The sequence below is a fragment of the Oryza glaberrima genome, chromosome 4 (genome assembly GCF_000147395.1).
Source record: "Oryza glaberrima chromosome 4, OglaRS2, whole genome shotgun sequence".
Taxonomy (NCBI): Eukaryota; Viridiplantae; Streptophyta; class Magnoliopsida; order Poales; family Poaceae; genus Oryza; species Oryza glaberrima.
This window is the reverse complement of record NC_068329.1, coordinates 13,867,649-13,895,206: the sequence shown is the minus strand read 5'-3', so window position 1 is coordinate 13,895,206 and position 27,558 is coordinate 13,867,649. Positions and strand designations below refer to the sequence as shown.

General features: G+C 41.2%; 2 protein-coding genes across 6 annotated transcripts; one reads left to right on the top strand and one right to left on the bottom strand.

Annotated features, from left to right (window-relative positions):
• Window positions 1–3,963: 3,963 nt before the first annotated feature.
• Window positions 3,964–10,069, bottom strand: LOC127772207 (protein Rf1, mitochondrial-like). 5 transcript variants are annotated; one of them, XM_052298215.1, is made up of 6 exons: window positions 7,583–10,069; window positions 6,665–7,109; window positions 6,509–6,540; window positions 6,251–6,408; window positions 5,524–5,705; window positions 3,964–4,686 (listed from the first exon to the last, which is right to left on the bottom strand). In XM_052298215.1, the coding sequence occupies exons 1-2, from the start codon at window positions 9,882–9,884 to the stop codon at window positions 7,021–7,023; spliced, it is 2,391 nt and encodes a 796-aa protein (XP_052154175.1). In that variant the 5' UTR covers window positions 9,885–10,069; the 3' UTR covers window positions 3,964–4,686; window positions 5,524–5,705; window positions 6,251–6,408; window positions 6,509–6,540; window positions 6,665–7,020. The 5 variants fall into 5 exon arrangements, with proteins under 5 accessions (XP_052154175.1, XP_052154176.1, XP_052154173.1 ...); XM_052298216.1 differs by lacking the exon at window positions 6,509–6,540 and having other exon boundaries at window positions 6,665–7,170; XM_052298213.1 differs by lacking the exon at window positions 6,509–6,540.
• Window positions 10,070–23,069: 13,000 nt separating this feature from the next.
• LOC127769735 (transcription factor bHLH78-like) lies at window positions 23,070–26,781 on the top strand. Its single transcript, XM_052295362.1, has 7 exons — window positions 23,070–23,798; window positions 23,877–24,050; window positions 24,247–24,312; window positions 25,145–25,213; window positions 25,391–25,462; window positions 25,587–25,830; window positions 26,048–26,781. The coding sequence occupies exons 1-7, from the start codon at window positions 23,214–23,216 to the stop codon at window positions 26,098–26,100; spliced, it is 1,263 nt and encodes a 420-aa protein (XP_052151322.1). The 5' UTR covers window positions 23,070–23,213; the 3' UTR covers window positions 26,101–26,781.
• The last annotated feature ends 777 nt before the right edge of the window (window positions 26,782–27,558 follow it).

Sequence of the window (27,558 nt, the reverse complement as noted above, 5' to 3'; positions counted from 1 at the left end):
TTTACGCATTGACATTTTCTAGAAATGTTTGACCGATCGTCTTATTCAAAAATTTAAGTAATTATTAATTCTTTTTCTATCATTTGATTTATTGTTAAATATATTTTTATGTATACATATAGTTTTACATATTTTACAAAAGTTTTTAAATAAGACGAATGGTCAAACGTGCTTAAAAAAGTCAACGGCGTCAAACATTTAGGGAAGAAGAGAGTATATTATTACTCCCTCCGTATTTTAATGTATCACGCCGTTGACTTTTTAACCAACGTTTGACCGTTCGTTTTATTCAAATTTTTTATGCAAATATGAAAATATTTATGTCATGCTTAAAGAACATTTGATAATGAATCAAATCACAATAAAATAAATAATAATTACATTAATTTTTTAAATAAGACGAATGGTCAAACGTTGGACAAAAAGTCAACGGCGTCATACATTAAAATATGGAGGTAGTATTATGCAGCAAATAAACTCAGTTTAATTAATGAGTAAAGTGTATTGGCGGTTCTTAATCTTATAGGGTTGTGTCATATAAATCCCTAAACTCTCAAAATGTATATCCAGATCCCAGAACTTGTCAAAGTTAGGTCCCAAATCGACACATCCCCTCTAGGATCCTACGTGACGCTGATATGGCATGCTTGTCATTTTCTTTTTTTTCTTTTTCTTTTTCTTTTCCGTTTTCTTCTTATTCTTCTTTTTTCCTTTCTTATACTCAGGTCACAAAGAAAGGAGAATAAAGGAGGGAAAGGAGAAGAAAAAAGAAAAAAGAAAAAAATTAAATGTGTCCTATTTGTCAGTTAAAATAATGCCACATCATGCCCGTGTGGCATGCTACATCAACACCGCGTAGGATCCTGAAGTGGTTGTGGCGATTTGGGATCTAGATGACACACTATGACAAGTTCTGGGACTTGGATATGCATTTTGAAAGTTTAGGGACCTAAATGACACACCCCTACAAGTTTAAGGACCGTTCGTACACTTTACTCTTAATTAATTACGTGCTAGGTTTTGATTAAGCAGTTCATTCCAGGATTCTGTTCAATTCGTTTCTCTTGATGCTGACCAAGAATTCGTACGTTGAGATTGACTGCATGCTAAAAAAAATTTTCCTCCCACACGGGTTTAAATTTGGATTTGGACCGATGAATTATGCCCGGTCTTCAATATAATAGTTGAGTAGTGATATTGACTCGGTTTTACTTGACGCCGTAATATTTTGGGCGACGGTTTTTATTTTTTATTTTTTATTTTTTATTTTGTTAATTTTACGGTCGAAGAGTAGTCGAACTTACGTGCCTCGGTGTTCAGGTCAAAGGAAAAGGGCACTGTCATGTTCAGCATGTCATGGTCCATGGAAAGAAAGAATTAATCGAAGTAGTCATCAATTGCTGTCACCCTGGCATATGATGTGTCATTATCAGGGATCAACATTAAGCACTGTGTCGCACAAATTAATTAATGAAACCAAAAATTTTGGAGGTCATAATCCTGTGCTTTCGGAAGAGAAAAAAATAAGTAGCATAATATTTTGCAAATTAAATATTATATTATTATGTACCGTATATTGGTTATTTCTATACTTGAAAATTTCTGGCATCGATCTGTATCTACTATTTTCTAATTATATATATTCATTCATGAAAAATATTTCCAAAAATAAATATTTAAGTTATTTTCATAGAGATTAACTAATACCATTTTCACATATTAAATAGAAGTTTTTTACTTGTTAAGGATTTCATATTTTGAAATTTGATTGACATAGTTGAAGAGTAGTAGTCCGTTTCGGCCCAGGAAAACTCTTATATTTTGGCCCAAGTGAGCAAACTAGCACCCATTCCAGGCCCTTCACTAGTCAAAAGATCCTACTGCCTGATCGACTAGTGTGGCATCAAATCAAACTTTGCCTTCTCTGAACGCGACTTTAATTTTGTATCGGTAACTGGCACCAAACTTGTAGGCAATTATTAGTCTCCTAAACTAAACTTATAACTAAGCTTCCCCGCAAAGGAAAATCTTATAAATAAGCTGTTAGTCCCTGGTTTGATGATTGGTGACACCGGTTAATTAGGGATGCAAGTGAAATGGACAAGTGGAGTTTTTTTTTTCGCTTATCGAAATTTTAGTTTCTCTCTTTCTTTATTCCTTAAAGAAAAGTTTTTTCTTTCAAGTTTTATACTAGGTAGGAAATTAACTATAAAGATGATATTTATATGGGTAGCGGGATTGGCGCTTACCGGTGCGCAACAAGCCAGCAAGGATGTCTCTGCTACATCAAGAAGAGGAGAGAGGACACTGAAATGCTGTAAAAGTGTAAATTTTGCATCTACTAACTATAATTAGATTTTAAAAAAATAACAACAATAATTAGATGGATGACCTGAAGGAGAGGAACAACTAAACCTTTGAAGATAAAATCAGATTATTCACCCACCTCATGGCAGCTATCAGCTATGCCTGACGAGGCTGAGCTTTGGGAAAAAGAGCAGGAGCGTCTCTGACTCTCAGGGGTTCAGACTTCAGACCAAATTAGACCAGAACGTGTGAGAACTGACAAGGCGGACCCGAAAATCTCGCTGAAAGAAATTTGACGAGGCTAACGATTCGTCTTAAATTATTCAGCTATCACGCACTTGAATCATGCCTGCCAAACATGGTGGAATTCTGAAACTAAAAGGCGCACCGGCGCGTGTTGAATGTACCGTAGATAGGACGATACAAGCAAGGCAACGACAATGCAAAAAGGAATCCTGAAATAAATTCAAAGACATGTTGGGTCTTTGGAAAAAAAATAAATCGAAACTCCTGAAATGTTGCAATATTCTGATGAGTTTGATGACTAGGATGATGAACGCGCGTGATGCTGTCAGCGCACTAATTGCAGCTTTTATTTCATCTTAAGAGTATACTGCCCGCTAAGTCTCACTATAAGTGTAATTCTAATTTTTTTTTAAAATAAGTGCAATCCTATCATACTAATTATCATATCAATCAATATCATTTAAATTTATCTCCATCTTATTCTTAACTATGCTCTCGCTACAGGGGGCGCTGATTCGCAACTGGTCGCGCGGCCGCGCACGCCCGTGATCAGCAGCTCCCCTCTAGTCTCTACTCCTATATAGGAGTACTATATATATATACATATTATGTGTATACTATATGCACATACGTATAAACTTTGTATTTATGTATACAAAGTTTATACGTATGTATATATAGGATATAATATATATAATTATATATATATATACATTGTATTGTATACAAAATATAAAAAAAATATACATACGTATATAAAGTTTGTATGCGTATGTATAAAAAATAAAAAAAATATATGTATACAAACTTTATATACATGTATACCAAGTTTATGTACATAGGTATAAAACTCAAAAAATACACTTACACAAAGTTTGTATACGCGTATGCAAACTTTACATACGCGTATGCAAAATTTATATACGTTTATACAAAATTTGTATTTATACATGTATAACGTATTAAAAAAAGAAAAAAACTAATAATGATACGGAAAGAAAAAACAGAAAAGCAAAAAAAAAAAGGGAAACCGTAAACTACGGAATGAAAAAACAGAAAAAAAAAAGAAAATCGCAAACTACATACGGAAAGAAAAACAGAAAAGAAAAGGAAACCGCTCCAAAAAAAAATCACGCGTCGTCCGCCGCCGCCCCTCCACGCGCAACACGCATCCAGTCGCGCGGGAGAGGGGGCGCACGCAACTGGTCGCGAATTAGCTTTCTCTCTCGCTACATACCATCTCGCTTAATAAGGGTGTTTAGGTAATTTTGTCTTCCTCTTACTTTTTTCCCTCACTCCTAAAAGTAAACTTGTAGAGGGACGGAGGGAGTTTGATTTTTACGTGTTATTAAGTATAATTGATTTTTAGTGGAAATCATTATCTATAAAAAAAATAATTAAAGCGGTCAAAATACACAGCGCTGTTGTCCAAGCACTATGGTTTGTTCTGGGCTCTGTTTTCTTCTTATTAACGCCGATAATAAGTTTCTCCTGAGATTTTTCCGTTTACAAAGAAAAAACAAAATGTTTCCTTCTTATCTGAGCTGTACATTTTTCCTTTTAGGAAGAAAAAGCAAAAGTAATCTGAGCTGGACTTTTTCCTGCGAATACATACTATGTACAGATGCACACATAGATCGAGCTTAATAATTTTTACCCAAAAAGAATTACCAAATGCCTCTAGTATACACATATATCCTGATCGATTAAGGAATTATATTAAACTAATTGAATACTACCTTCGTCCTAAAATGTAAGCATTTTTAAAAACTGCTATATTTTGGGACGGAGGGAGTATATATTTACAGTGATGCATGCCATCATCCGCCCTAATTCGTCAGATGAGCTTTGCTGCACATTTCGTGCATCCAAATAAATAAATAAATTTTTATAGCTCTTGGAAACTGAGAGGAGCTAGAGCTAAGCTAGCAGCAGTGGGTGCCACCGCCGCCTCCGCCGGACTTGGAGCCGACGAGCATCTCCACCACCGCCCGTACGACGCCGCCGCCCTCCGGCAGCAGCCACTCCTCCCCCGGCAGCGTCCTCGCCGCCGTGAGCACGCCGGAGAACTGCAACAACACCGCCAGAAGCAGCAAAAGCTTCGCCGTCGCCGCCACTACCGCCATCGTCATGCTGTCGAGTAAACGGGAGACAGAAAATGGAGAACACTTTAGCTAAAGAGAGCAGCAAGAGAGGTGTCAGCTTCATGGCGAGGAGGTAGCCGCGTATATATAGGTAGATAGCAGGCTGGCTACTGTTTGAACTTTGAATTCGTCTCAGCAGTGTGTTGATTTTAAAGTCTGCTCGTGCGTGTTTAAAGTCTGCTCGTGCGTGTTTAAGTTCTACTACCTTTGTACGGACCAAGAATTCGCATGTTTGTGATTGACTGCATGCAGCATGCTTTTGGTCCCCAACATGGACACGGGTTCTAATTTGGAATTTGGACCGATGAATTTTAATCCCCAATAAAATAGCAACAGTTTAGGATGAAAGAACTATATCTCTGTCTGTTTTTAGTTTACACCCTGAAATTTGTGCAGCCAACTTCACTAAAGTTATGCTTAGAATTATCATATGGGTTTATTTTCTAAATATATATCATTAAATTTATAACCAAAAATGATTTCAAAATATTGTTTTGATTTATTGCCAAAGGTTATTAAAAACGTCAAGTTAAAAATAACTAAAAATTAGTAGCTAGAGTACTAGCAGAGCGGCAGCTGTCTGAGTAGTACTCCACTTTGGGTGTGTTTAGTTCACGTTAAATTTGGAAGTTTGATTAAAATTGGAACGATGTGATGGAAAAGTTGGAAGTTTATGTGTGTAGGAAAGTTTTGATGTGATGGAAAAATTGGAAGTTTGAAGAAAAAGTTGGAAACTAAACCAGGCCTTTGTTAATTTTACTAGCAAAAAGAGTCCTCGAACCTACGTGCCTTTGTGTTCAGGTCAAAGGTAGGAAAAGAGTGATACCTGTTCAGGTTTGTTCAACAAGAATATATGTGAACAAGATGGATGATTCATTGAAGAATCGAAGAATAGGCCAGATTTTGCTGTCAGCTGCATGGTGGCTGCTTGGAGGAGTGGCCTGGAAATAGTCCATGGAAGAACTATTGAGGTCTTGCTTCAGTTACAGCAACATCAGTTAATCATCCCTGGAAAATTTCAGTACAAAAAGGGAAAGAGAATCATATACAGGTAGTGATCCCTATCCATGCAGATTTATATGGTCACAAGTGCAATTCTGAAAGAGAGAACAGAATGTGAGCCTTGGACAGATGTAATTGTAAGTTGACCAACGTTCAGAAATATTCATGTCACATTTTGTGACCAAAACCAGCTGATTAATTCAGACCTCAAACCCAAGCCAGTTAGAGAAATTATTATTGCAGCTATGTTGTCAGCGCTTCGATTTTCAGGTCTGCAGTACTTATGTTTCTTGCATCTAAACCTACATGCACAATATCCAAACCATGATGAAACTATTAGTTGGTTTTTCTAAAATAACGATGAAACTGTCCACACTCCATAGAAGTTGGCTTCGATAATTTCTTATACCTTAACTAAGCAGTAAGCAACATTGCCTGAACTGAAAACGTAGATGATGAATGTCACAGCTCTAACAAGTTTCAGGAGAATTTAAGAAGGAGAAAAATGTGAACGATATGTAAAAATAAGACATCAAAAGCACCAACACTACCTGCAAAATAATTTCTTCTACCTACCGCAATCATGGGAAAGTACTTCCATCTTCAACTCAATGGCGAATCTCCCTCTTCGCTACCTCCAGCCTTTCCCTGAGTGAATCGTAAACACAACGCTGAACCTCATCGCATGCAGCAACTCAATTTTCCATTTCTGTTACAGGAGAAGACTAGGTCATTTACCACAGAGCAGGAGGCAACCAAGATGCAAACAATGATAAAAACTTGTTAGCAGAATGTTTTTAAATTTTTACCGAGTGATTACCCCTCCTTTAAATGGCAGTCCCTACATTGCCAATATATTTTGTATGTTTAATACTTCGTTAAATAAATATAGAAACCAAGCAGTTGAAATTTTAACATAGCAAGTTTTCATCAGAAGAATGAAAAGATAGCATTACTCATCTCACCTTTATGCAAGTATAACTTGATGGGCATTCATCTTGTCTGCTGATAGTGAAAAATTTTATCAGCGTGTTCAAAAATCCTGCTTCCACACGACTTCAATGTATCAAAAGTAATAAGCCCATCCATATCACGAAGTTCACTAGCTAGCTAGGATTGTATCTGCCAAAGATATGCTTATGAAGAAAGTAATTGTTTTGAATCAGGGTCCAGAAAGATAGCCACGAAACATAGGAAATGGCTTTCTCTGCTCTGAACTGTCTGAAATAAAGGCGATCACCAGATCAGCCAGTTGAACATTTGAGGATCGAGTATTGTCCAAACGAAACTATAGCTGATCTGACCATTATGCAACAACCTCCTACTGATAAAGTGTCGTTGGAAATTTGTCGAAGAATAAACAATATTCAGTCTTCAAAGGACCTTTTGTGCTGAAATGAAGATAATATCCTTCAAGCAAAAGTAATCAAGTAGTCGCTTATAAGCAGAAGATCCCCAAGAATAACATCAACTAAAACATAAGAATATAAAGGTAAGTTAGTTCCTATCTTCACAAATATCTTCACAATGCATACACCTACCTGTGCTACCTTTTTCATCAGAAGTTGTCGTATTAAAAATGCAACAGTTTATTTTGAACTCCGCTGTCTAGCTTCTCATTCAATAACAACAGATAAAAGGTATGCAGAGCAATTGACAAGCTCACGATTTCAACACAAACAACACATTACTGACAACAACAATAAAATAATCAATGCCAGAATTTTGGGGGACAGGTTATTTTCCTTCCCGTGGGAGCAGAAGAAACTCTAGAGTGCAACATGTTGGAACAATTTCAGATACAACAATGTATTAATCTTGCCAGGCTCCCTCAAAAAACTGATACTTTGCAGGGAGCAATTTTATATGCTCCCGATATTTACCTTCCCTTGAGAAGAGAGAAGCCAGTAAAGAAATAGTTGAAGCTTCAAGAGTGAGGTTATTCTCGCCAATTATAGACAGATAATTACTAGCCTTGGCAACCTCAGCTTTCTTGAGTAACATCCTGACGATATGATTAAGAAGACGAGAGTCAGAAGCATGGCCACTCTTCTCCACTGATATAAAGAGATTGTCAGCCTCTTCGTATGACTCTTCTTTTATAAGATTTGTTATCATCATGCTGTAGGTTTGTATATTTGGCACCAACCCATAAGTAGAGATTGCATCAAACAATTCCTTAGCCTCTTGCCTTCTGCCAACTTTGAACATTGCACTAATCACAATATTGAAAGTAATAATATCAAATTTTACATTCATAGCAAATAATTTCTCCAACAGCATATTTGCTTCATCGGTGCAATTGTTTCTACAAAGTCCCCCAAGCACAACACCGTATGTGTGAATGCTCACTGTTGTTCCACTTTCAATCATCTCACGGAACATTTTCTTTGCAGCAGTTGTCCTCCTGGCCTGAAATAACCCATGGAGAATGATGCTATATAAAACACTTGTCGGCTTGACTCTCTTGTGCAACATATCTCTGAATAAAGTCAACGCATCATCAATCCTTCCATTTTTACAATAGCCATCAACAAGTGTAGCATATATGTAACAATTCGGTTCAATGCCAATTGATGCCATAGCATCAAGTAATGCAAATGCCTCCTCCATATTACCAACTAAGCAATATCCCTCCATCAATGAATTAAAAGTAACAACATTAGGCCTTTGCCCCGTTTGTACCATCAAGTCCATGATATCTTTCCCTTCTGCTACCCTTCCCTCTTTGCACAGGTTGTTTATTATTGAACTGAAATACTTGATATCAGGAGGAGGAATATCCTTGTTCACCATTTCAGAAATCAATTCCTTGGCTTTCACCAACTCACCATGGTTACAACAACCCTGAATCAGACAGTGGTAAACAGCCTTACTCGGTTGTACGCCAATATCAACCATGTGGTTGAATTTGTGCAGAGCATCATCCAACCTGCCAACTCTGCAAAGAGCAGATATCACGGTTACAAATGTGACAATGCCAGGGGTCACTCCTTTGTTCTGCATGTCTTCTAATATAAGCATAGCCTTATCAATCATCCCACGACTACCATATGCATTAATCAGTATGTTGAAAACATGGTTGTTGGGTGCAATACCTTTAGTTAGCATCAAATTGAAGATATTATGCACATCAGCCAAACAACTGTCAGTAGCAGTAGCATACCCATGAAGCATCGTAGAGTAGGAGATAATATCAGGTTTGGGGCCCTTCAGAACCATTGAGTCAAAAATACATTTTGCTTCGTTGGTTCTACCATGTTTGAAGAGAGCGTGAATGAATGAGTTGCAATTAGCAACAGTCGGGATGACACCACAACTTGACATTTGTTTGAACACTCTAACCGATTCGTTCCACATCCCCGAAATGGAATATCCATGGATTAAGCTATTGTATGTTATACTGTTAGGTCGAGTACCAGCCTCAACCATCTGCTCCAGAACCCTCTCAGCCTTGTCCATTGCCTTTGACTTGCACAGCCCATCGATAATCAAGCTGTAAGTAAACAAGTCCGGTGAAATACCCGAATCGACCATCTTCTGCACAACGCTCTCGGCCTTGTCCATTTCCTTCATCTTGCAAAGCTCTTTGATAATTGAGTTACAAATCAGTATATTCGGCAATACGCCCTGCTCCATCATCTCAAGGAACAAGCAGTGAGCTTTGTCCACCTCCCCATCCTTAACGAAACCGTAGATGAGCGAGTACGAGAAATCATCCGGCCCCAGGCCGTTCTTGAGCAAGCGGCCGACGATGGCGAGCCCAAGGTCGGGGCGGTGCACGCGGCGGTAGCAGTCGATGAGGATGTTGTAGATGTGGATGGTGGGAGCAGAGTGGCGGGGGCAGGCCCGTCGGTCCATCCGCTTGAAGAGCTCAATGGCGAGGGCGGGGGCGTCACCGCAGGCGGCGGAAGGCGGGGCGCGGGCGAGCGCGGCGAGGAGCCCGTTGAGGGCGCGCGCCGGGACCGGGGCCGAGCCGTCGCCGTCGCCGCCGCGGCGGAGCAATTCGTCGAACAGGTCGCGCGCGTCGCCCGGGCAAAGCTCCCCCGAGAGCAGGCGCTGCTTGAAGACGGCGTAGGCAGGAGGCAGGGGTGCGCGCGCCGACGGCGAGGCCGCGGGGGCCGGGGCCAGCGCCGTGGAGGTGGCCGCGCCGACGAAGATGGTGGAGAGACGGGGGCGTGGCATCGCTGCGTCCCGGAGCGCAGGCGGCGGGGCCAATGTGATTTGCGGCGTAGGTACGTCGGGGCAGGAGGGAGCTCGCTTGCGTGGAGCCAGGAGGAGGGGAGGCGGCGGCGGCGGCGGCGGCGAGGAGATCGCGGTGGTGTATCGCTGCGGACGGCGGTGAGGGCTGGACCTTTTTTCTTTGGAATAAGTTCACCGGAGGTCTCTCAACTTTACAGTGTGATTTTTTTAGACCCTTAACCACAAAATCAGAAATGGGTACCCCTAAACTCACTCAAACCATTTACAGAAGATCCTATAGCAGTATTTTTGCCGGTTTTACTGAGCGGCACCGGCGCGTGGCTGCAAAGCGTCGGCGGCGGCAGGCGATGGGCGAGTGCGGCCGCAGAGGGTGAGCGGCAGCGGGCGGCGGCGTGTAGCCGGAGCAGGCAGAGGGGCGGCATCTGCGCGTGACCGGAGCAAGCAGAGCGACGGCGTCAGCAGGCGAGCGTGGCTACAGCGGCGGCAAGCGGCGGGCGAGGACGGCGCAGCAAGCGGCGGCGAGGCGCCGTCTCTTTCCCCCTCTCCCGTTGGCCTCATCTTCCCCCCTTCACCCGGCCTCCCTTCCCCTCTCCGGCGGGGCGCGGGAATAAGGGTGGTCACCTGCGGGCGCCGTGTAGCGTAACGGTGACGAGGAGTACAGCCGTTGTCGTGAAGCCGCTCATGCAGGGGTCGACAGCTGGCGGCGGGTGAGAGCGACGGCGGTGGCGGCGGGGGTTGGCCGCTCCACTCGTAGCCCACCGCTGCTCCGCTCACCACGCGTCGACCACTGTCGAGCTCGCTTGCTGCTAGCCTCCTAGGCCCGCTGGCTCTCCGCCCGCCGCCCGCATCCCGCGCTCGCCCATTGCCGCCTGCCGCTGGGGAAGAGAGAAGAGAAAAAAGAGAGGCGAAGAAGAAGAAAAGAGGAGAAAAAAATGTGTAGCTGACATGTGGGTCTCACGTAATTTTTAAATTTTTTTTTGTTGACTAGGATGCCACGTCTGCAAATCTGGGGCAAAAATACTGTCATGGGATCTTCTGTGAACGGTTTGAGTGAGTTTAGAGGTATACATTTCTAATTTTGTGGTTAAACGACCAAAAAAAATCTTGCTGTACACATTTTTAGTTTTGTGGTTCAAGGATCTCAGAAAATCTCGCTGTTAAGTTGAGAGACCTGGTGAACTTATTCCTTTTTCTTTCGACCGCACACGCACACGGCCTTTTTTCAGTCCAGCTAGATTGGGCCTCCAGGCACTTCGTTGTCAGGCCTTACGGCCCACAAATACGGGCCCATGATTGCTTGCTATGATTGCTACTCGCCGAGTCGCCGCCGTGTGGAACAGAGAACTAAAGATGGACGACAAAACAGAAGCTAACATCAGGTGATGATGATCCATCGATCTATTGATCCTTCTCCTCACTGATTAAAAATTTGAAAATGATTATATTCCTTCAGTTCAGCGAATCTTATTTCTTTTTCCCATCCTATTGCCTTAGGGTTTAGAGTTCATGGCTGAACTCTATTTTCTTCTAATCTTCTTCTCATTCGATCATCCCTCATAAGCTAAAGGTATGTGATGAAATCATGTATATTTAGTTTTCAATATATAGATTTTTTTCCCTCACTTCCGTTATCAAACAAAAAAAGAATTTTTCCCTCACCAGTTTTAGGTCGTTACATGTTCTTGACTCATTGTTTAGATATTGGTGTTCAGTGTTCTTTTCTTGGATTGATCTTTAGCTAGAGCTTAAAAAATGTTGCCTATGAAGCACTTTTCCGGTAGTACACCACAAAAAGGAAGAACAGGAAACATGAAGACCAGTTTATTGAATCGTAAAAGGGTGCTATATATATGTAAGTTTTTCTTAAGTAATGTTGTTACAAATAATAATCAAGTCAACTTAAGTATACATGGTTATTTATAAAGTATATATTACAATTAAAAAACTTTTAGCCTTAAGGGCCTAGAGCGTCGATTTTGTCTAGGGCCCTCGAAAATATAGAGCCGGCCCTGCGTCGTAGAATACATACAGTCAATCCCGATACTTTACATCATTACTAGACAAGAAATATTAGAGTTTAATTTGTGGAAACGACATTGATTAATATATTTGTCATCAAACACTGTCATAAGGTTTTTTTTTTAAATTGTGGTAGGGTGGTCTAAAAAATTGCTATAATGGTAAAACAAAGTGAAAATAAAACATGGACCAAAATACAATTCATGTATTTTTTCCTAACGCAATATAAACTCATGCATGCGCTTATTACACATGTGCATACTCATTCTATGAACTAGTTGATAGCCCGTGTGTTACTACCAATATTATCTGATCGTCCGATTAATCGCAATTAATCGTCTTGATCGCTCCCCTACCTCCCATCAGGCACAAGTAAGTCGATTAGCCAATCAGAAAGCTGATCGTTTGATTAATCGACGATTAGTCGCGATTAATCATCTGATCAAGGTGGAAAACGATCAGTTTTCGTTCATGGGCTGCCTCCCTGAGAAAATATAATTTTGGGCTTGCCAGCTCAGCCCATGTTCCATTTTGGGCAGATGATGGGCAGCAAACGATGCTTCTTCTTCTTTGATCAAATGATATGCTTACTTTTTACCATATACTACAGACTAGAGTATTTAGTACATAATATATACTCCCTCCGCTTCGAAATATTTGACACCGTTGACTTTTTAGTACATGTTTGACCGTTCGTTTTATTCAAAAACTTTTGTGAGATATGTAAAATTATATGCCTACATAAAAATATATTTAACAACGAATCAAATGATAGGAAAAGAATTAATAATTAATTAATTTTTTAAAATAAAACGAATGGTCAAACATGTGATAAAAAGTCAACGGCGTCAAACATTTTAAAACGGAGGGAGTAGCATATATGGCCTGCTGGACACTCTTGCTATATACTAACCGATCAGCCTCGATTAATCGCCCTGATCGGTGCGTAGGCGATCAGGGCTGATCGCCCAATCAGAGAACATTGGTTGCTATGGGCAGAGATTCCATAGATTGAATTAGACAACTAAAACATATGATGCGTTAGAAATGTTGGTTTTATTTTAGTGTATCATAAATTAACATATATTTATATGATAAAACACTCGTGGTAGAAAAATGTTTTTTTACAACATTCTAAGACGTAGATGTAATACAAGGGATATCAATCACATAGTCTAATAGGGGAACTAATATAGGACAACATTATAATACGAGAAAAATAAATTGATAAATATTAGAGCATATAATGCAATGGAAAAACTAATGAATCAAGGACTATTCAATTCAAGTTTCTCTATTTAGAAAAACACAAATGCAAATCAAATTGAATGGGAGAGGAAGAAATATAGGATTTGATGGATATATGTTGAAATATTATGAAAATAATGTAAGGATTATTGATATGCTTGTATGTTGAGCTCTTAAATTGTAGATTTGGATGTTTACATTGTTAGAGACATTACAAGATGAGCATGACAGGGAGAGCATAATCCTATTCAGAAACTACACAATCATGTAATATCTCTAATATGCATGTTAAGATGTAATAATTACTGGTGGATGATGATGTAGTATGTTTGCATGTTAAGTTTTAGAATATAGTGGGTTATAACTCTATAGAAGATATAGATACACAAACGCACACCATATCCTGATAACAACATTTGAGAGACCTTGCTGAAATATGTTAAAGCTAACGAAGTTATTATAGATGTCTTCCTGTCGATAAATACTTTATCTACCACTGAATTTCCGCCTGCAATTACTCCTTATTAATTTCTGCCCTCTTGAGATTACTCATAAATTATTTGTCAAGCTAACCCCATCCTATGCAGGCATACCACATGGATCTATATATAGTTCTATACACAGTTCAATCATGGAGCACACAGTAGTTTCCAAGCAAGCAAGAAGCATCTTCATGCTCTCTAAATGCATACTAATTTATCATATCATATTTTTCTCACCTCCTTAGTTGTTAGTCTCATCTTAGAAATATATTGTATAGGGGAACTAGTTCGATCGAAAGGATAATAGAGCCAACGAGATGTGGTTGGTAGATCTTGACCGGATGCCCCCGTGTAAACTGACTTTGGAGCAATGCATGCATATATAGATTTTATATGCTTGATGAAGAAGCATTAGAGATGAGCATATCAAATTGTCAATGCACTTGATCTATGCTTGCATGGATTAGATGACATTAAAATATTAGTGTTTTTTTATTCGTGGTAATAATGGCCAGAGTGCTAATTAACTAGCAAGGCCAAGGCATATATGTAAGAGTTACCAAATTTTAGCAGGTAACAAACTGAATATACTCATGTCATTGTCTCTCTACCAAAATTTGACATTTACGGAAATTTCTTTAGATGAAAATATTACCAAAATTTGATAAGGCTACAACCCAAACACATTCAATGCCACCAAATCGTATTAAAATTTGGCATTAGGTTATTTCAAAAACGAACTGAACAAACCCATTGTCTGCAAGTATTAAGAGAGAGTCAAACAAATATAGCCTAATTGCCAAAATTAAAAATGAAGATCCACATATATTAAGCCAAACTGAAGCGATATGTTTACCAGCAAGGTCTGACGTACAGAAGCTCTGTTGATGCTGAACCAAGTAATTAACACGTATGTAACCAACGTAGAGTACATTGTTAGCCCCTCATGCACCCGATCAAGATTATTAAACTTAATAATAATTAATTCTGGATTCCTCAGATTATTGTAGAACAGCACATTGGTATATATATAAGTATATGGTATGGAATTAGTATATAGTAATACGCACTTGTACTTTAGCGCTGCTTGTTTGGGTGTTAATTTAATTTAGCTGGTTGGTCGGGTGACCAACGAATAGCGACATAGGTACAGCTTGTCCGGTTAAATTATACCCCCTCCGTTTCTAAATATTTGACATCGTTAACTTTTTAACACATATTTAACCGTTCGTCTTATTCAAAAACTTTTGTAAAATATGTAAAACTATATGTATACGTATAAGTATACTTAACAATGAATAAAATGATAGGAAAATAATTAATAATTAAAATTTGAATAAGACGAACGATCAAACATATTTAAAAAAGTCAACGGTGTCAAATATTTAGAAACGGAGGGAGTATATTATAAAGTGAGCGTAACACAACTAGTAATTAGTTTCCGTGTGACGGAACCGGCTCATCCAGGTTCAAGTTCTAGACTTAATATAGGTGCTCGTATTCAACGGCGAGGCGTCCGTGGTATAAGGGTTTAAGTTCTAGACTTAATACGGGTGCGGTCGACAGTGAGTCACCCGTGTATAAAGTGTATGCGTGTTTGTATTTTGTTTCTTAAAAAAATTATCTACATATCAATATACGTAGTAGTAGTAGTATCATTTTGCCAAAATTTACTAGGTAAATCAAGTCAGAGTTGCGTCAAAAAAATCAGTACGTCTAGCTCTCTTGTCTCATCACGGTTTCCATAATTGATTTACAAAGTTTGTGGGTTTCCAAGAAGGATGGACTCAACACTTTGATGTTGTGTGTTCAAATTAACTTAGATTATGTTAATTTCTAGTAAAAATGGAGCGTATGATTAATTAAGCCTTAATTATTACAAACTTTAATACGGAAAGGTTTTTTTTTTACAAAATGTACTGCTTTAACCGTTTGAAAAACATGCTAATAATAATCTGAGGTGAATTCTGCAGTAACTTAGGCCTGGTTTACTTCCCAACTTTTTTTTCAAACTTTTAACTTTTCCATCACATCAAAACTCTTCTACACACGCAAACTTTTAACTTCTTCGTCACATCGTTCCAATTTCAATCAAACTTCTAATTTTAGCGTGAACTAAACACACCCTCGATAAAAAGAAATAACATGGCCTTGCTAATATCGAAAGAGAGGAACGTGCGCGGAGCAAGCGGTAGGCAGGACAAGGGCTGTGGCGGTAGCTCGCGATGGTCCAAACCAAACCAGAGGCCTTTGTCTTCTCTGAGATCCGTCTATCGGGCCGGGGATTCGGGGCGCAGCCGGCCGGTGCCCAATGCGCGCGCGGAGCAGCCAGAACTAGAAACCTACTAACTAGCTAGTTCGAAGGTTAGCTCCTCTGACATATATTTGAAATTGGGTTATGAAATTTCTTTGTTTTTAGTAGCGACAAAATCAAACATTGAATTGATATTTGTACGTTTGTACAGTGATTTAATTATATGTCTTTACTCCAACCGTTGCTTTATATTTGAGCTTGTTACTGTTTTAGCTTCGACCATTAATATTTTTTTCCACAGATTAGATTAGAAAAAGAGAAGGACGGGTAGTGTGGTTGGTACGTCGGCCATGAGTTTCACCGTGCGTCTCCGGTGATGAGGGACCTGTTTTTCATGAACTTGTTGATGGAAGTGCTGCTTGAGTGGTTGGTGGTGGTGGAGTTTGATGTTGAGTAGAGGCATGGCCATGGACAAGAACGAAGCAAAGGCCCCCTGTGCTGCGTAACGGATGAGTTAGCCCTGCACCTACTGGCCAAATGTAGAGTCACTAAGAGAATCTGGGCCGAAATCCAACAATGGACACAAACTGACCTCCAATTGAGTAAATAGAATGACTGCCCCTCCGTCGAACTTTGGTGGAACCTTGTTGCCGAACCCCCTAATACTCCACAAGCCCCTCTGCGAACTCTGCTGATGCTTGTGTCCGGTGAGATTTGGGGGGAGCGTAATGCAAGAATCTTTCGAAGCACAGCCTCCACCCCTGCCTCAGTTATAGCAAAAATCAAAGAGGAAGGGAGTGCCTGGGTTAAAGCCGGAGCGACAAAGCTACAGGAGTTTGGAATTTTGGGAGATATCACCTAGTGTTTTTTTTTTTTCTGTTTGTGGGTTGGCTTTTGGCTGACCCTGTACATATTTTCTCTTGTTTTCCTACTCTTCTATTAATATACGAGGCAAAAGCTTTTGTCCTCCTTTAAAAAAAAAAAGAACGAAGCGAAGGGGAAGAAGAAAGAAGACACCAATTTTTTTCTCATGCAGATCGATTCGATTCACTATCTCTTAGAAAGATTTACTCTGTTTTCTAGCAAACAATACCTATATCCAGGTAGATTATTCATAAGAACTACTCCAATTAATTACCCTGCCTCCATCATTTACAATTATTTTGGTTATTTTGTATCTTGTCTCTCTAGTGATCAATAGTTTCAATACTTGCAACGTACATCGCAAACACGGTAAAAATTCACATAACTTTTTTACTCTTTACCGTGTAAGTATCACATTCCCTGTTCGGTCGGTGGGGAAAACAAAAGGAAAAAACACAGCATGACGCATGTAATGGTTTGGCTCAAACTTCCCCACTACCAACCGTGGGAACCAGCAGCAGTAGCAGCAGCATGTGCATCCTCGCGCTCACGCCGCCGCCGGCGCCGCCCGTGTCAGCCTCAGCCCTCAGCGCCATGCAAAATGGACGGCGTCTCCGGCCGGCCGCCTCCCGCATTGCTCGTCGTCATCCTCGCCGGCCACCGCGTGTACGTACGTACGACGTTCCGCTCCTCCCACGCCGCCGATCGCTGTGTTGGAAATAGTCCCCACATTAATTATTTAGGAGAAGTTGCAAGTGAGGGGAGTGGATTTTAAGCTTTTTTTTTTCTCCAATAAAAACTGGATAAACTTTTAGATAAAAATGGCACGCCTTTTAAACTGCTAAACGGTGCGTTTCGTGTGAAAACTTTTAATATGAAAGTTGCTATAAAATATAAGATTAATCTATTTTCCATTTTGTAACAATTAAAACTCAATTAATCACATGTTATTACCACCTTGTTTTACGTAAAACGCTTAATCTTTATCTTCATCTTTGTCTTCAGGAAATTTAAACACCCCCAGAAATTCAAACACTTAATCTTTCTCTATTAAGCTAGTTTTTAGGATGCAACAAGATTATTTTTTCCGGTTAGACCAACATATCTCGGTTTTGGGTCAACTTGCTGCGCAATACAGCAGTGGGATTGATCATGGCTGTTGCTGAGGCTAATCGCTGCTGCGACCGCGGCGAAACTGGCCGGCCGGCACAGCATTAAAGAGTTAGCTTAGCTTCCTCCGATGGGTGTAGCTACCGGCCGGCCGCCGGGAGGTCCCCCATCTGCCTGCCGCCAAAGCCTTTTAATTATGCTCACTGTTTGAGTGTGTTGGTTTCGTATGCTTGCACAATTAAGGCTAAACATGAACCCATCGATCGGTCGTTGCCCCCAGCTTCTCTCTCATTTTTTTCATGGCAGTCGGCTGTGTTTTTTTTACGGGTTTGGAAACATTTCTCCTCGGCGCATAAAACGGAGGATGGATTAACGCATCATTGATTAAGTATTTAGTTTTAAAAACTTTTAAAACCGCAATGTTTAGGCTGTGTTCGAGAGGTAAGGTTGGGAACCTTTCCTCCTAACACGGAAAACGAAGCATGCGATTATAGTGAGATTAATTAAGTATTAGCTTAAAAAAACTTTAAAAATAGATTAATATGATTTTTTAAAACAACTTTCACATAAAAAACTTTTGTAAAAAATACACCGTTTAGTAGTTTGAAAAGCGTGCGCATGGAAAACGAGGGAAGTGAGTTGGGAAAGAGGAAAAAAGAACACAGCGTTAGCAGTTCGGAAAACATACGCGCAAAAAAGAGAGTAAAAGTTTAAAATGAGAAGAAAAAGAACACATCCTTAAGAGCATAAAATGTTTTATAGGTGAGGGTTACCTCTACCTTTGTCTACATCATCTATTTATAAATTTAAAACTAGCCTACATCAATACACCTCTAATACACTAGTCCCAGTACATTTTTCACCGGTCTACTTTTCTATTCTCTTTCAATCTTTGAATTTTGTGTAGATGTTACCCTTATATGAGGGGTGATTTCTCCTCTCTTATCTTCTCTCCTACACATCACCATTTAAACCTACATAACACCTTGTGTCTACTATTAAGAAGCTTATAATACTTTCTCTACCAACAAGATACTCCATTCGTCCTAAAATATAAATATTTCTAAATTTTTTTTAAAAAAATTAAGCATGTATATGAAATTATAGGTTGAAAGTTATGATTGATTTGAGAAGAGAAGATAGATGAAGAAACTAAATGAGAAAATGTTGTGATTGGTTAAGATGGGGTGAGTGGAGAAAATGGGACGGAGGACTAAGACATTATTGGTTTTAGATATTACGTTTGACAATTCATTTCCATTAAAAAAATTATATTATCATTTTTATTGTAACTTGTTTTACAACTAATCATGCTCTAATGTGACTTATCTTTTCGTATTTGTGCTAAATTTTTAATAAAATAAATAGTCAAAATGTTATGTCTACAAATCAGCAGCATATCATACATTTATAAATAATGGGAGTACATTTATAAATAATGGGAGTACAAGGAAAGATAATTTATTGTTCAATGCAACCTTCCATTACCTTAAAAAAAATCATTTGCCATATGTACTTCCATCTAGAACACTCCTGCTTCTTTTTACCTTCAGCCTGGTCAGAGTGATTTTCTATGTAACGTGATCAGAGGCCAAACTAGCTTTGTCCCCCCGCCAATATTTAACATTTTAGTTCAAATAAAACAACCCACCCACCAAATCCAAATTATTAAGAATGCCTCTTCCCCCTCTAAAAACAGCATTCATCCTCGTGCAACATATGCAAATTAATTCGTGATTTCTATATAATTCTTTCGTTATACCCATAACTTTGATTTGATCATGCAAGAACGTACTGTGTGTCAATAAAACAAATGGCACGGGGGTAGCTTAGAGCATTATTGGAGTACTCTTATATAGGAGTAGTAGTGAGTGATATATCTGTTCTAATTAAGCTCCTTCATCTTATTGGGTTAAGGGTTTTTATTTTTGGTAAACTGGTCACTAAAATACACTGATACAGACTAGTCCTAATAATTCATAAGCACATTGATGATGCAGAGGAGGCCATATGTAGGGGCATGGGCAAAAGTGCTTTGACAGTGGCAGAGCAGTTAAGAAAGTTAAAGTCTAGGAGAACTTGTGATCGAATGCTGAGGCCCAATCAGGCTGAAGATCGATGTGTGTTCTGACTTTGGCTAGTTTCTGCTTCCCCTTTGCAGACAGCTTATTAATCAGATCCCCCACAGTCTCATAGTTGCATAGGGTCGCTAGTGGTGGGCTTGATCTGCCTCTGCCTCTGGAAACAATGGAGGAGTAGATCCGATGTGTTTTATGGAACATGATCGATTGATCATCAAAGGCGGCTTGGATATGGATGTGCAAGGCAATCAGAGATCCTGTACTATGGTTCACGTATCAGTGGCACAATTACAAACTATACAAAATGACAATCAGATAAGCCACATCCACAAACGCAATGCTTCGAATTTTGCAGAGGATGGCGATTTTTCAAGTGCGGTCGTTTAGAAGGGCCGCTGATAGAAATCTATTTTTCACCGGGGGTACTTTAAAAGGGCCGTCTGTTTAAAAATCAATTTCCCTTAACCTATTTTGCTGATGTATTTTCACATTCTTAACCAGACTATCCCGACGTATTTACATATATAGACGTGTATGTTTTAATCCGCCTCTAAAACTACAAAGGGTGTCACTAAAATTGATTTTTTTTAACAGTGTTGGCCACTAATACATAGTAAGTACATGTTAATTTATATAAGCACATTGATGTAGAGAGGGACCATAAACAAAAGGGGCTTTAGCAACGGAGGGTTGCGGCGTGGACTGTAGCGTAGCAACAAAGTTACTAAGTCTAGGCCAAACTTGTGAAAGGGCGAGGCCCAACTAGGCTAAAGATTGGCCTTTTTGCTTACGCGTTTGTTGTGTTCCTCTTTGTATTTAGCTTAATTAGATCCCATGCATATGGTTCAATTGTCAGCGATCTCCCAATAGTTGCGCAGGGTTGCTGCTGGTGGCTCTGCCTCTGCGTCAGGACAGAGTGGAAAAGAGGACATCGGGACATGCAACTTCACTGAAAATAAATATCAAATATGGATATGTAAAATAAAAAAACTACTAATTAAGTTTTAATAATTTCAAACTTGAAAAATGTTTTATCTGATATTTTAAAGCATCTTCTATTTATATATAAAGTTTTCACACAAAATACACTATTTAACAGTTTAAAAAACATGCTAACGGAAACCGATGTAAGATCTATACGTTAAATAGAAATGAACAAGGTATTAAAAATGAGTAGATATGATGTGCATGTACGAGTGAGAAGCATATAAAGATGCGAAGAAATGTGACAGTGACCTGCACTACTAGAAAAAGCATTTTCGTTGATGTTGGGTATTTATTTTTGCAGGCAGACATGATCTTTGGAGCTAAATAGCAACCTAAAAATGCAAACCAGGGTGAAGCTTGCTGTCCACTTGTAAAAATCCATTTTCACAGGCGGACCACTTAAGCGGTCCGCCTGCAAAAGTACCATTTATTTTTGCAGGCAAATCTCTTATGTGGCCCGTCTACGAAAATAGACTTGGAATATAAATAGAGGCGACATAGGGGAGATTTTTTCTAAGTCCTCTCTCTTTCTCCCTCACTCCTCTCCAGCGTCCCTCCCCTTCGGCCCTTTCCCCTCCCCTCCCCTCCCCGGCGTGCTCCCAGCGGCGGGCGGCGCGGCGGCGACTCCCGCCCCCCCCCCCTCCCTCCCTCCCAGATCTGGCTGGAGGGGGCGGGGGGAGGGCGGTGGCTGGCAGTGCTCCCCTCCCTCGCGACATGGCAGCGGCGGCCTCCGGCAGCGGGGCGGCGGTGGCGGCCGCATGCGGAGCGCGGCGTGGAGGCGAGAGGTCGGCGGCAGCGGCGGCGTCCCCACCTCCCACATCTGGCAGCTCCCCTCTCCTCCCTCTCTCTCCAAAAACACTAACCGAGAGTGGAGGGCGGCAGTGGGTAGGGCTAGGGCACCGAATTTTTTTTTACGCTTAAAAGTATTTTCGCAGGCGGGTGGATTTAGCCGCTTGTAAAAGTCATTGATTTTCGCAGGCGTTTGGTTGCAGGCGGAGGCTATGGACGCCTGCAAAAATGTGTTTTAGCCGCCTGTAAAAACGTGTTTTCTAGTAGTGCTAGAAGGACATTACAGACCATCAAAGATAATTTAGATAAGAGTGAGAATAGGATCGAGGTGTGTTTGTGAAGACTTTGTTTGGTTAATCCCATCAAAAGGGAATTAATTTCATACCTATCTTTCTTAGTTAGAGATTAACGGAACAAGGTCTAATGGAAGTTGATAGATGATCAAAGGCACATATAAATACTACTCCTCATACATAGATCTTGAGCAAGGGTGAGAGAGAAGTAACTAAGGACATAACGCTGATATTAATGTCAATATAAATACTACTCCACATACATAGATGTCGTTGTATTAGCAAAACAATGTACACAGTTATCCGGTTTCATAATTGGAGGCCAAACTTTAGACCATGTTAATAGACTGGACATGTAAAAGATAAATATAACCGCCGCATGCAATTTTTAACATTTCATATCCTTTTCTCTGGTTAATTTTCGACTATGGTGCGACATCAACACTATTGTAGCAAAACCACAACCAACTTAACTCGATCAACATTTTAACTTGCACAGTGAATAAGAGATACTCAAATTAGAGACCATAGAAATTATACATAATTATTATCAAATCAACATGTATATAAGAGTAAACCAGGATACCCTTCAAAGAAACGAAAAGAAATAAAGAAGAATGTCCGTCGTGATTTCAAAGGAAAAAGAGAGAGGGGAAGGTTGGGTGCGATCCTTCACCTCTCTTTTTTAAAAGAAAGTTCATCGCTCTCCACGTGCACGCTTCTTAAACTGATAAACTGTATTTTTTTAAAACAAGAAGTTATATAGAAAATTATTTTGAAAAATCATATTAATTTATTTTTATATCTAAAATAATTATATCTAATTAATTGTACGCCTGTGGCTCATCTCATTTTCCTTTTATCTACTCGTTTCTCCTTTTGTCAATCACACACTTACAAAAAAAAAACTTGGGGGGTATCTGTGGTTTCCATTTACGTTTTACCCACTAGAAAGCGTATTCCACCGCGCTGTCCATCCACTGACTCCTATATATATTTTCTTGCGCGTTATTTACCGTGCTCGTGCCGGCATCTCTTCCCACCCACCAATACGGTTACTTCCCTCCCCCTTTCCCAAACCATTTCTTATATAACGGTCAACCACCGCCTCCTCCCCTCCCCTCCCCTCTCCTCTCTCTCTCTCTTCTCTCCTCCTCCACTCTCCCACGCCGCCGACGACGACGATGGCCGACGAGCACTTCTTCCCCGCCGGCGACTACTTCTCCACCTCCTCGTCCGGCGCTGGCACGGGCGGTGCGGGCGCGTTGCTGCCCGCCGCGGCGTACGGGACGATGACGATGATGCCGCCGTGGGCAGTGGCGGCCGCCGAGCAGATGATGATGATGGCGCCGGCGGCGGCCGCGGCGGAGTTCGACTCCGCGCTCAGCTCCCTCGTGTCGTCTCCGCAGGGCGGCGGCGGCGGCGACGAGATGGCGGCCATCGGCGACCTCATCGGCCGGCTCGGGAGCATCTGCAGCCACGGCGGCGCCAGCGCCAACAACTCCTGCTACAGCACGCCGCTCAGCTCCCCGCCGCGCGCCGCCCCGCCGCCGCCGTTCCGTGGCTACGCCGCCGCCGGCGGCAGGCTGTCCCGTGTCTCCAGCAGCAAGTCCCTCGGCGGCGCCGCCGCGGCATTGGACAGCTCCGAGGCCGACATGAACCCCACCACCGCCGCCGCCGCCGACCAACCATCCAAGCCCTCCGCCGCCGCCGCCCGGAAGCGCAAGTCGTCGGCGAAGCCCAAGGCCTCGTCCTCATCCTTACCCACGGTACGACACCATACTCCGACCACCGCTCTCCATCACTTCTCCGATCTCCACTGATCACCAACCCCATGCACAATGCAGGCCACGGCGGCGACGAACGCGAGCCCGAAGCGGTCCAAGGTCGCCGCCGGCGCCGGAGACGACGGCGACGGCGACGCCGACGCGGCGGAGGAGAAGCCGGAGCCAGCCAAAGACTACATCCATGTGAGGGCGAGGCGGGGGCAAGCCACCGATAGCCATAGCCTCGCCGAGAGGGTAATTAATCACCTAATTAATTAAATCCTAATTAGCTTTTTTTGCAAGTACTACACTAATCCCAAAATTAATCACAATGCGAGGGCACCCCCTAATTGCGCACCGTGTTACTAATTGCTCTACTTAATTGAGTTGCAAGGACGCTTAATTATTATTAAAATTTTAATTAGCTTTGTGTTTTGTTTAATATTGGTAGGTGAGGAGGGAGAGGATAAGCGAGAGGATGAAGCTTCTGCAGTCGCTCGTGCCAGGCTGCAACAAGGTAGTATGAACACAAACACACTCCAGCGGCTAATCTCATTCTTAAATTTCCTCCAAATTCATGTATCCAAACAAGTGGCTTCTTTTTTTTCCCGCTCCAAATTACACTCAAAATTTAAAATTCTAGTTTTAGAGTTTAATTAATATCAAAAGCAGTTGTACTAATTTGTAATATTAGAATTCCGTTATACGGGGCAGTACTGAAAATTAGTGGTCAAAAATGTATTTTCGAGGACGCGCATTAAGGGGGAATAGTAACCTAACGTACAAAACGGACTTGCCTGTGTGGCAATAATTAAGTTTAATATATATACAATTACTTTAGTTTCAGTATTGCCTAGAGCTAGGAGTTGGACTTTTTGCTACTAGGATAGATAAAATTAAGTAAAAAAATAATAATCTTTTTTGTACCGTAAGTGTGAGCACTAACTGCTGTGGTTAGTCTATGCAGCCAGTAGTAATTTTGACCGTAATGCATGTAAGCTACTAGTAGTACTCCTAAGTTAAGCTCCCAGTGGTCCAAGAGGATATAATAATAATTGATTAGTTAATAATCTGAGAGGCTCTTGCTCTGTACTTAAACTAATCAAACCGGCTAATCAATTGCAAGGTCCTGGTGGTTTAGGTGGTGCGCACGATTATTTTAGTTGCCCCAATTATTGCCACGGTAGTGATGCCACCGCCGGTGGTCAAATTTGGGTTGAATTTTAAATTTGGTTGATAACTTTTCTTACCTTTTTAAAAATTATTGCTGAGTTTTTTTCTAGATGATTGTTTATTGTTTTTGTTTTGTTAATTAGTTAGCAAATAAATGTGAATGTTGCGGTGTGCAGATCACCGGCAAGGCTCTCATGCTGGACGAGATCATCAACTATGTGCAGTCGCTGCAGCGTCAGGTCGAGGTACCAATGCAAGCATTTGCTTTAATAGTGTGCTAAATGAACTTGTTTTAATGACAATAAATATGTTGGAGAAAAATGTTGTTGTGTTCTCCTTCTGTCGTCCTAGCTAGCTCTTATTTGAAGTTATGTATGAAATTAAGCCCAAAAGCTAAATTTTGACATTGGTGTGTCTCACAGTTTTTGTCCATGAAGTTGGCGACCATGAATCCTCAGCTGGACTTTGACAGCCATTACATGCCTTCCAAAGATGTAAGTATAGCATCTGAAAACACTTTTATCTGATCTAGAGAGACAGTTGACACAGAGTACTATTACGATATTGTCCCTCAATTTGCAAATGTTATATTCGCCACACTCGGGGTATCATTTTCAGATGAGCCATATGCCAGTACCCGCATACCCGTCAGGCGATCCGACCACCACCACCGCGTTCTCCTACACCGGCTCACCCGCCACCGCTGATCCATTCACCGTCTACAACTGCTGGGAGCTCGACCTCCACACCGCTATGCAAATGGGAGCCACCACCGTCGGACTCAGCCAAGACGGTCCAATCGCAACGATGGCACCCTCTCCCTCGCCATTGCCGCACCATCCTCCTCTTCACGGCTTCTACGGTAAGTGAAATCGAACCACCACATCTCCTTACATCCCTAACAAATTATACATGAATTTTTCAAAATACTCAATTTTTTTTTTAAAAAAAGTTCAAAAATAAGATTATTTTTTTTACTGGACTACAGTAGTGGAGTGGTGGTGGTCATACTACTCCAGTACGGTAGGTTTGTTTGTCCAAGTTTGTTGAGTTTCGCTGTTGGTGGTAATTGGGCGCAGGGGGGCAGCAGCAGCAGGGGACGACAGTAAACCACATGAAGGCCGAGCCATAATAAATGCGGCGACCTCTCCTTCTGTACATACGCCCAGCCGCCGTACGTGTACTCCGCTTTTCTGCTCCCATCCTGCAGCATCAGCATCACCAGCAGCAGCAAACCCAAGCTCACAATCATTGCCATCAAAGAAGAAAGAAGAGGATGTTGTGTGTGACTGTGTGTGTGGCTTTGATCATGGCTTTGGCTTGATCCTACAAAGCCACTATCTTTTTTTCCGCTTTTCTACCCCCTCTGCCCTCTGTCACTGCAGGTGGGGCCCAGCTGCACAGGGAAGGAGAAGGTTTTCCAAGGCTTAACTTTTTCCAGATGCAGTGTCATATTGTTTAGGCAAAGAACTTGTTTTGATGTTGTGATGTTTGTAGGACAGAGGAGTATATGTGTAGTATGTCTGGAAATGGCAAGGCAGGGGAGCTGTGTGACCTTTGTGTGTGCTGGTTGCATGCCCTAACTGTAGAAAAAAAAAAGAGGAGGATTGTGCTAGTGATGTTAGTAGTGGTAGTGGCTTTGTAGGATTTGGCATGCATGGGGATGTATGTACTATGTATGTAGAGATTGGAGAGGATTTTGAAAAACACCTTCCTTTTTTGTGGACATTGTTTTGTATCAAGAGTACTGGAATCATCATGCATGCAAGAAATGTTCTTTGAACAATAATCGACGATGTCGTTAGTATTCTTGATGTGGTTGTTTAAGTTAGTTTAGAACCCTTTGGTTGTCAAAAGTTATCCGCATTATAATCTGGATGGATTTAGAATCTTGGGGACAATCAGAGGATGAGGGACAATATTACTATGGTTATATATCCCATTCACTTCATCTTTCACCAGTTTTTGCCATAGATTTTTGTGTTGACCCTTGTCACTGGAGCAATTTTTTTTAGAGTCTCGCTCTGGTGCTTTCTACTTGGAGTAGAAATTAATCCGAGCCATTCATCATATTTAATTGTAGGATTGAGATCTAATTCTACTCCCACCAGATTTTATGGGAGTAGAAATGTGGAGGGGTATATTTGTCTAGAGATAATAATTCGCGTAGGGGTGTTATCGTAATTTGTTATTATCTAACTGTTCACCCTCTCCCTGTCCTATCATAATCAAAGCCATTCCCCTCCATCCCTCTCCTCCGTCGCCTGTTCCCCTCCATCCCTGCCTCCGTCGCCGTCCATCTCTCTCGTCGCCTCTGTTGCTGATCCATCTCCCTCGCCGCCTCCATCCCCTCCAGCACCGTCTCCTCCCCCAGCCTCGCCGCCTTCTGATGTTCTCATAAGCTTCATCTGTTTCCGAAATACAGTGCTATGCTGAGAAGCAGGCTCTGGGAGAAGTGAGCCAGGAGCTACTGGACACGCAGGTTAACCCAGCAGTGTGGGAGATCAGTGGCCACATCATGCTGAAACGGAGTAGTGATTACGAGGAGGCATGAGAAGCTTTTGCATGGAGACTCCTCGCCGAGGTTTCC

What these genes read in the sequence shown, in the direction of transcription:
- LOC127772207 (XM_052298215.1), bottom strand. Translation starts at nt 9,884, where the DNA reads ATGCCACGCCCCCGTCTCTCCACCATCTTCGTCGGCGCGGCCACCTCC. An exon ending in TTCTCTCTTCTCAAGGGAAG is followed by an intron (nt 7,110 to 7,582) that starts GTAAATATCGGG and finishes TTTTGCTTGAAG; the next exon opens with GATATTATCTTCATTTCAGC.
- LOC127769735 (XM_052295362.1), top strand. Translation starts at nt 23,214, where the DNA reads ATGGCCGACGAGCACTTCTTCCCCGCCGGCGACTACTTCTCCACCTCC. An exon ending in CGCTGCAGCGTCAGGTCGAG is followed by an intron (nt 25,214 to 25,390) that starts GTACCAATGCAA and finishes TGTGTCTCACAG; the next exon opens with TTTTTGTCCATGAAGTTGGC. An exon ending in ATTACATGCCTTCCAAAGAT is followed by an intron (nt 25,463 to 25,586) that starts GTAAGTATAGCA and finishes TATCATTTTCAG; the next exon opens with ATGAGCCATATGCCAGTACC.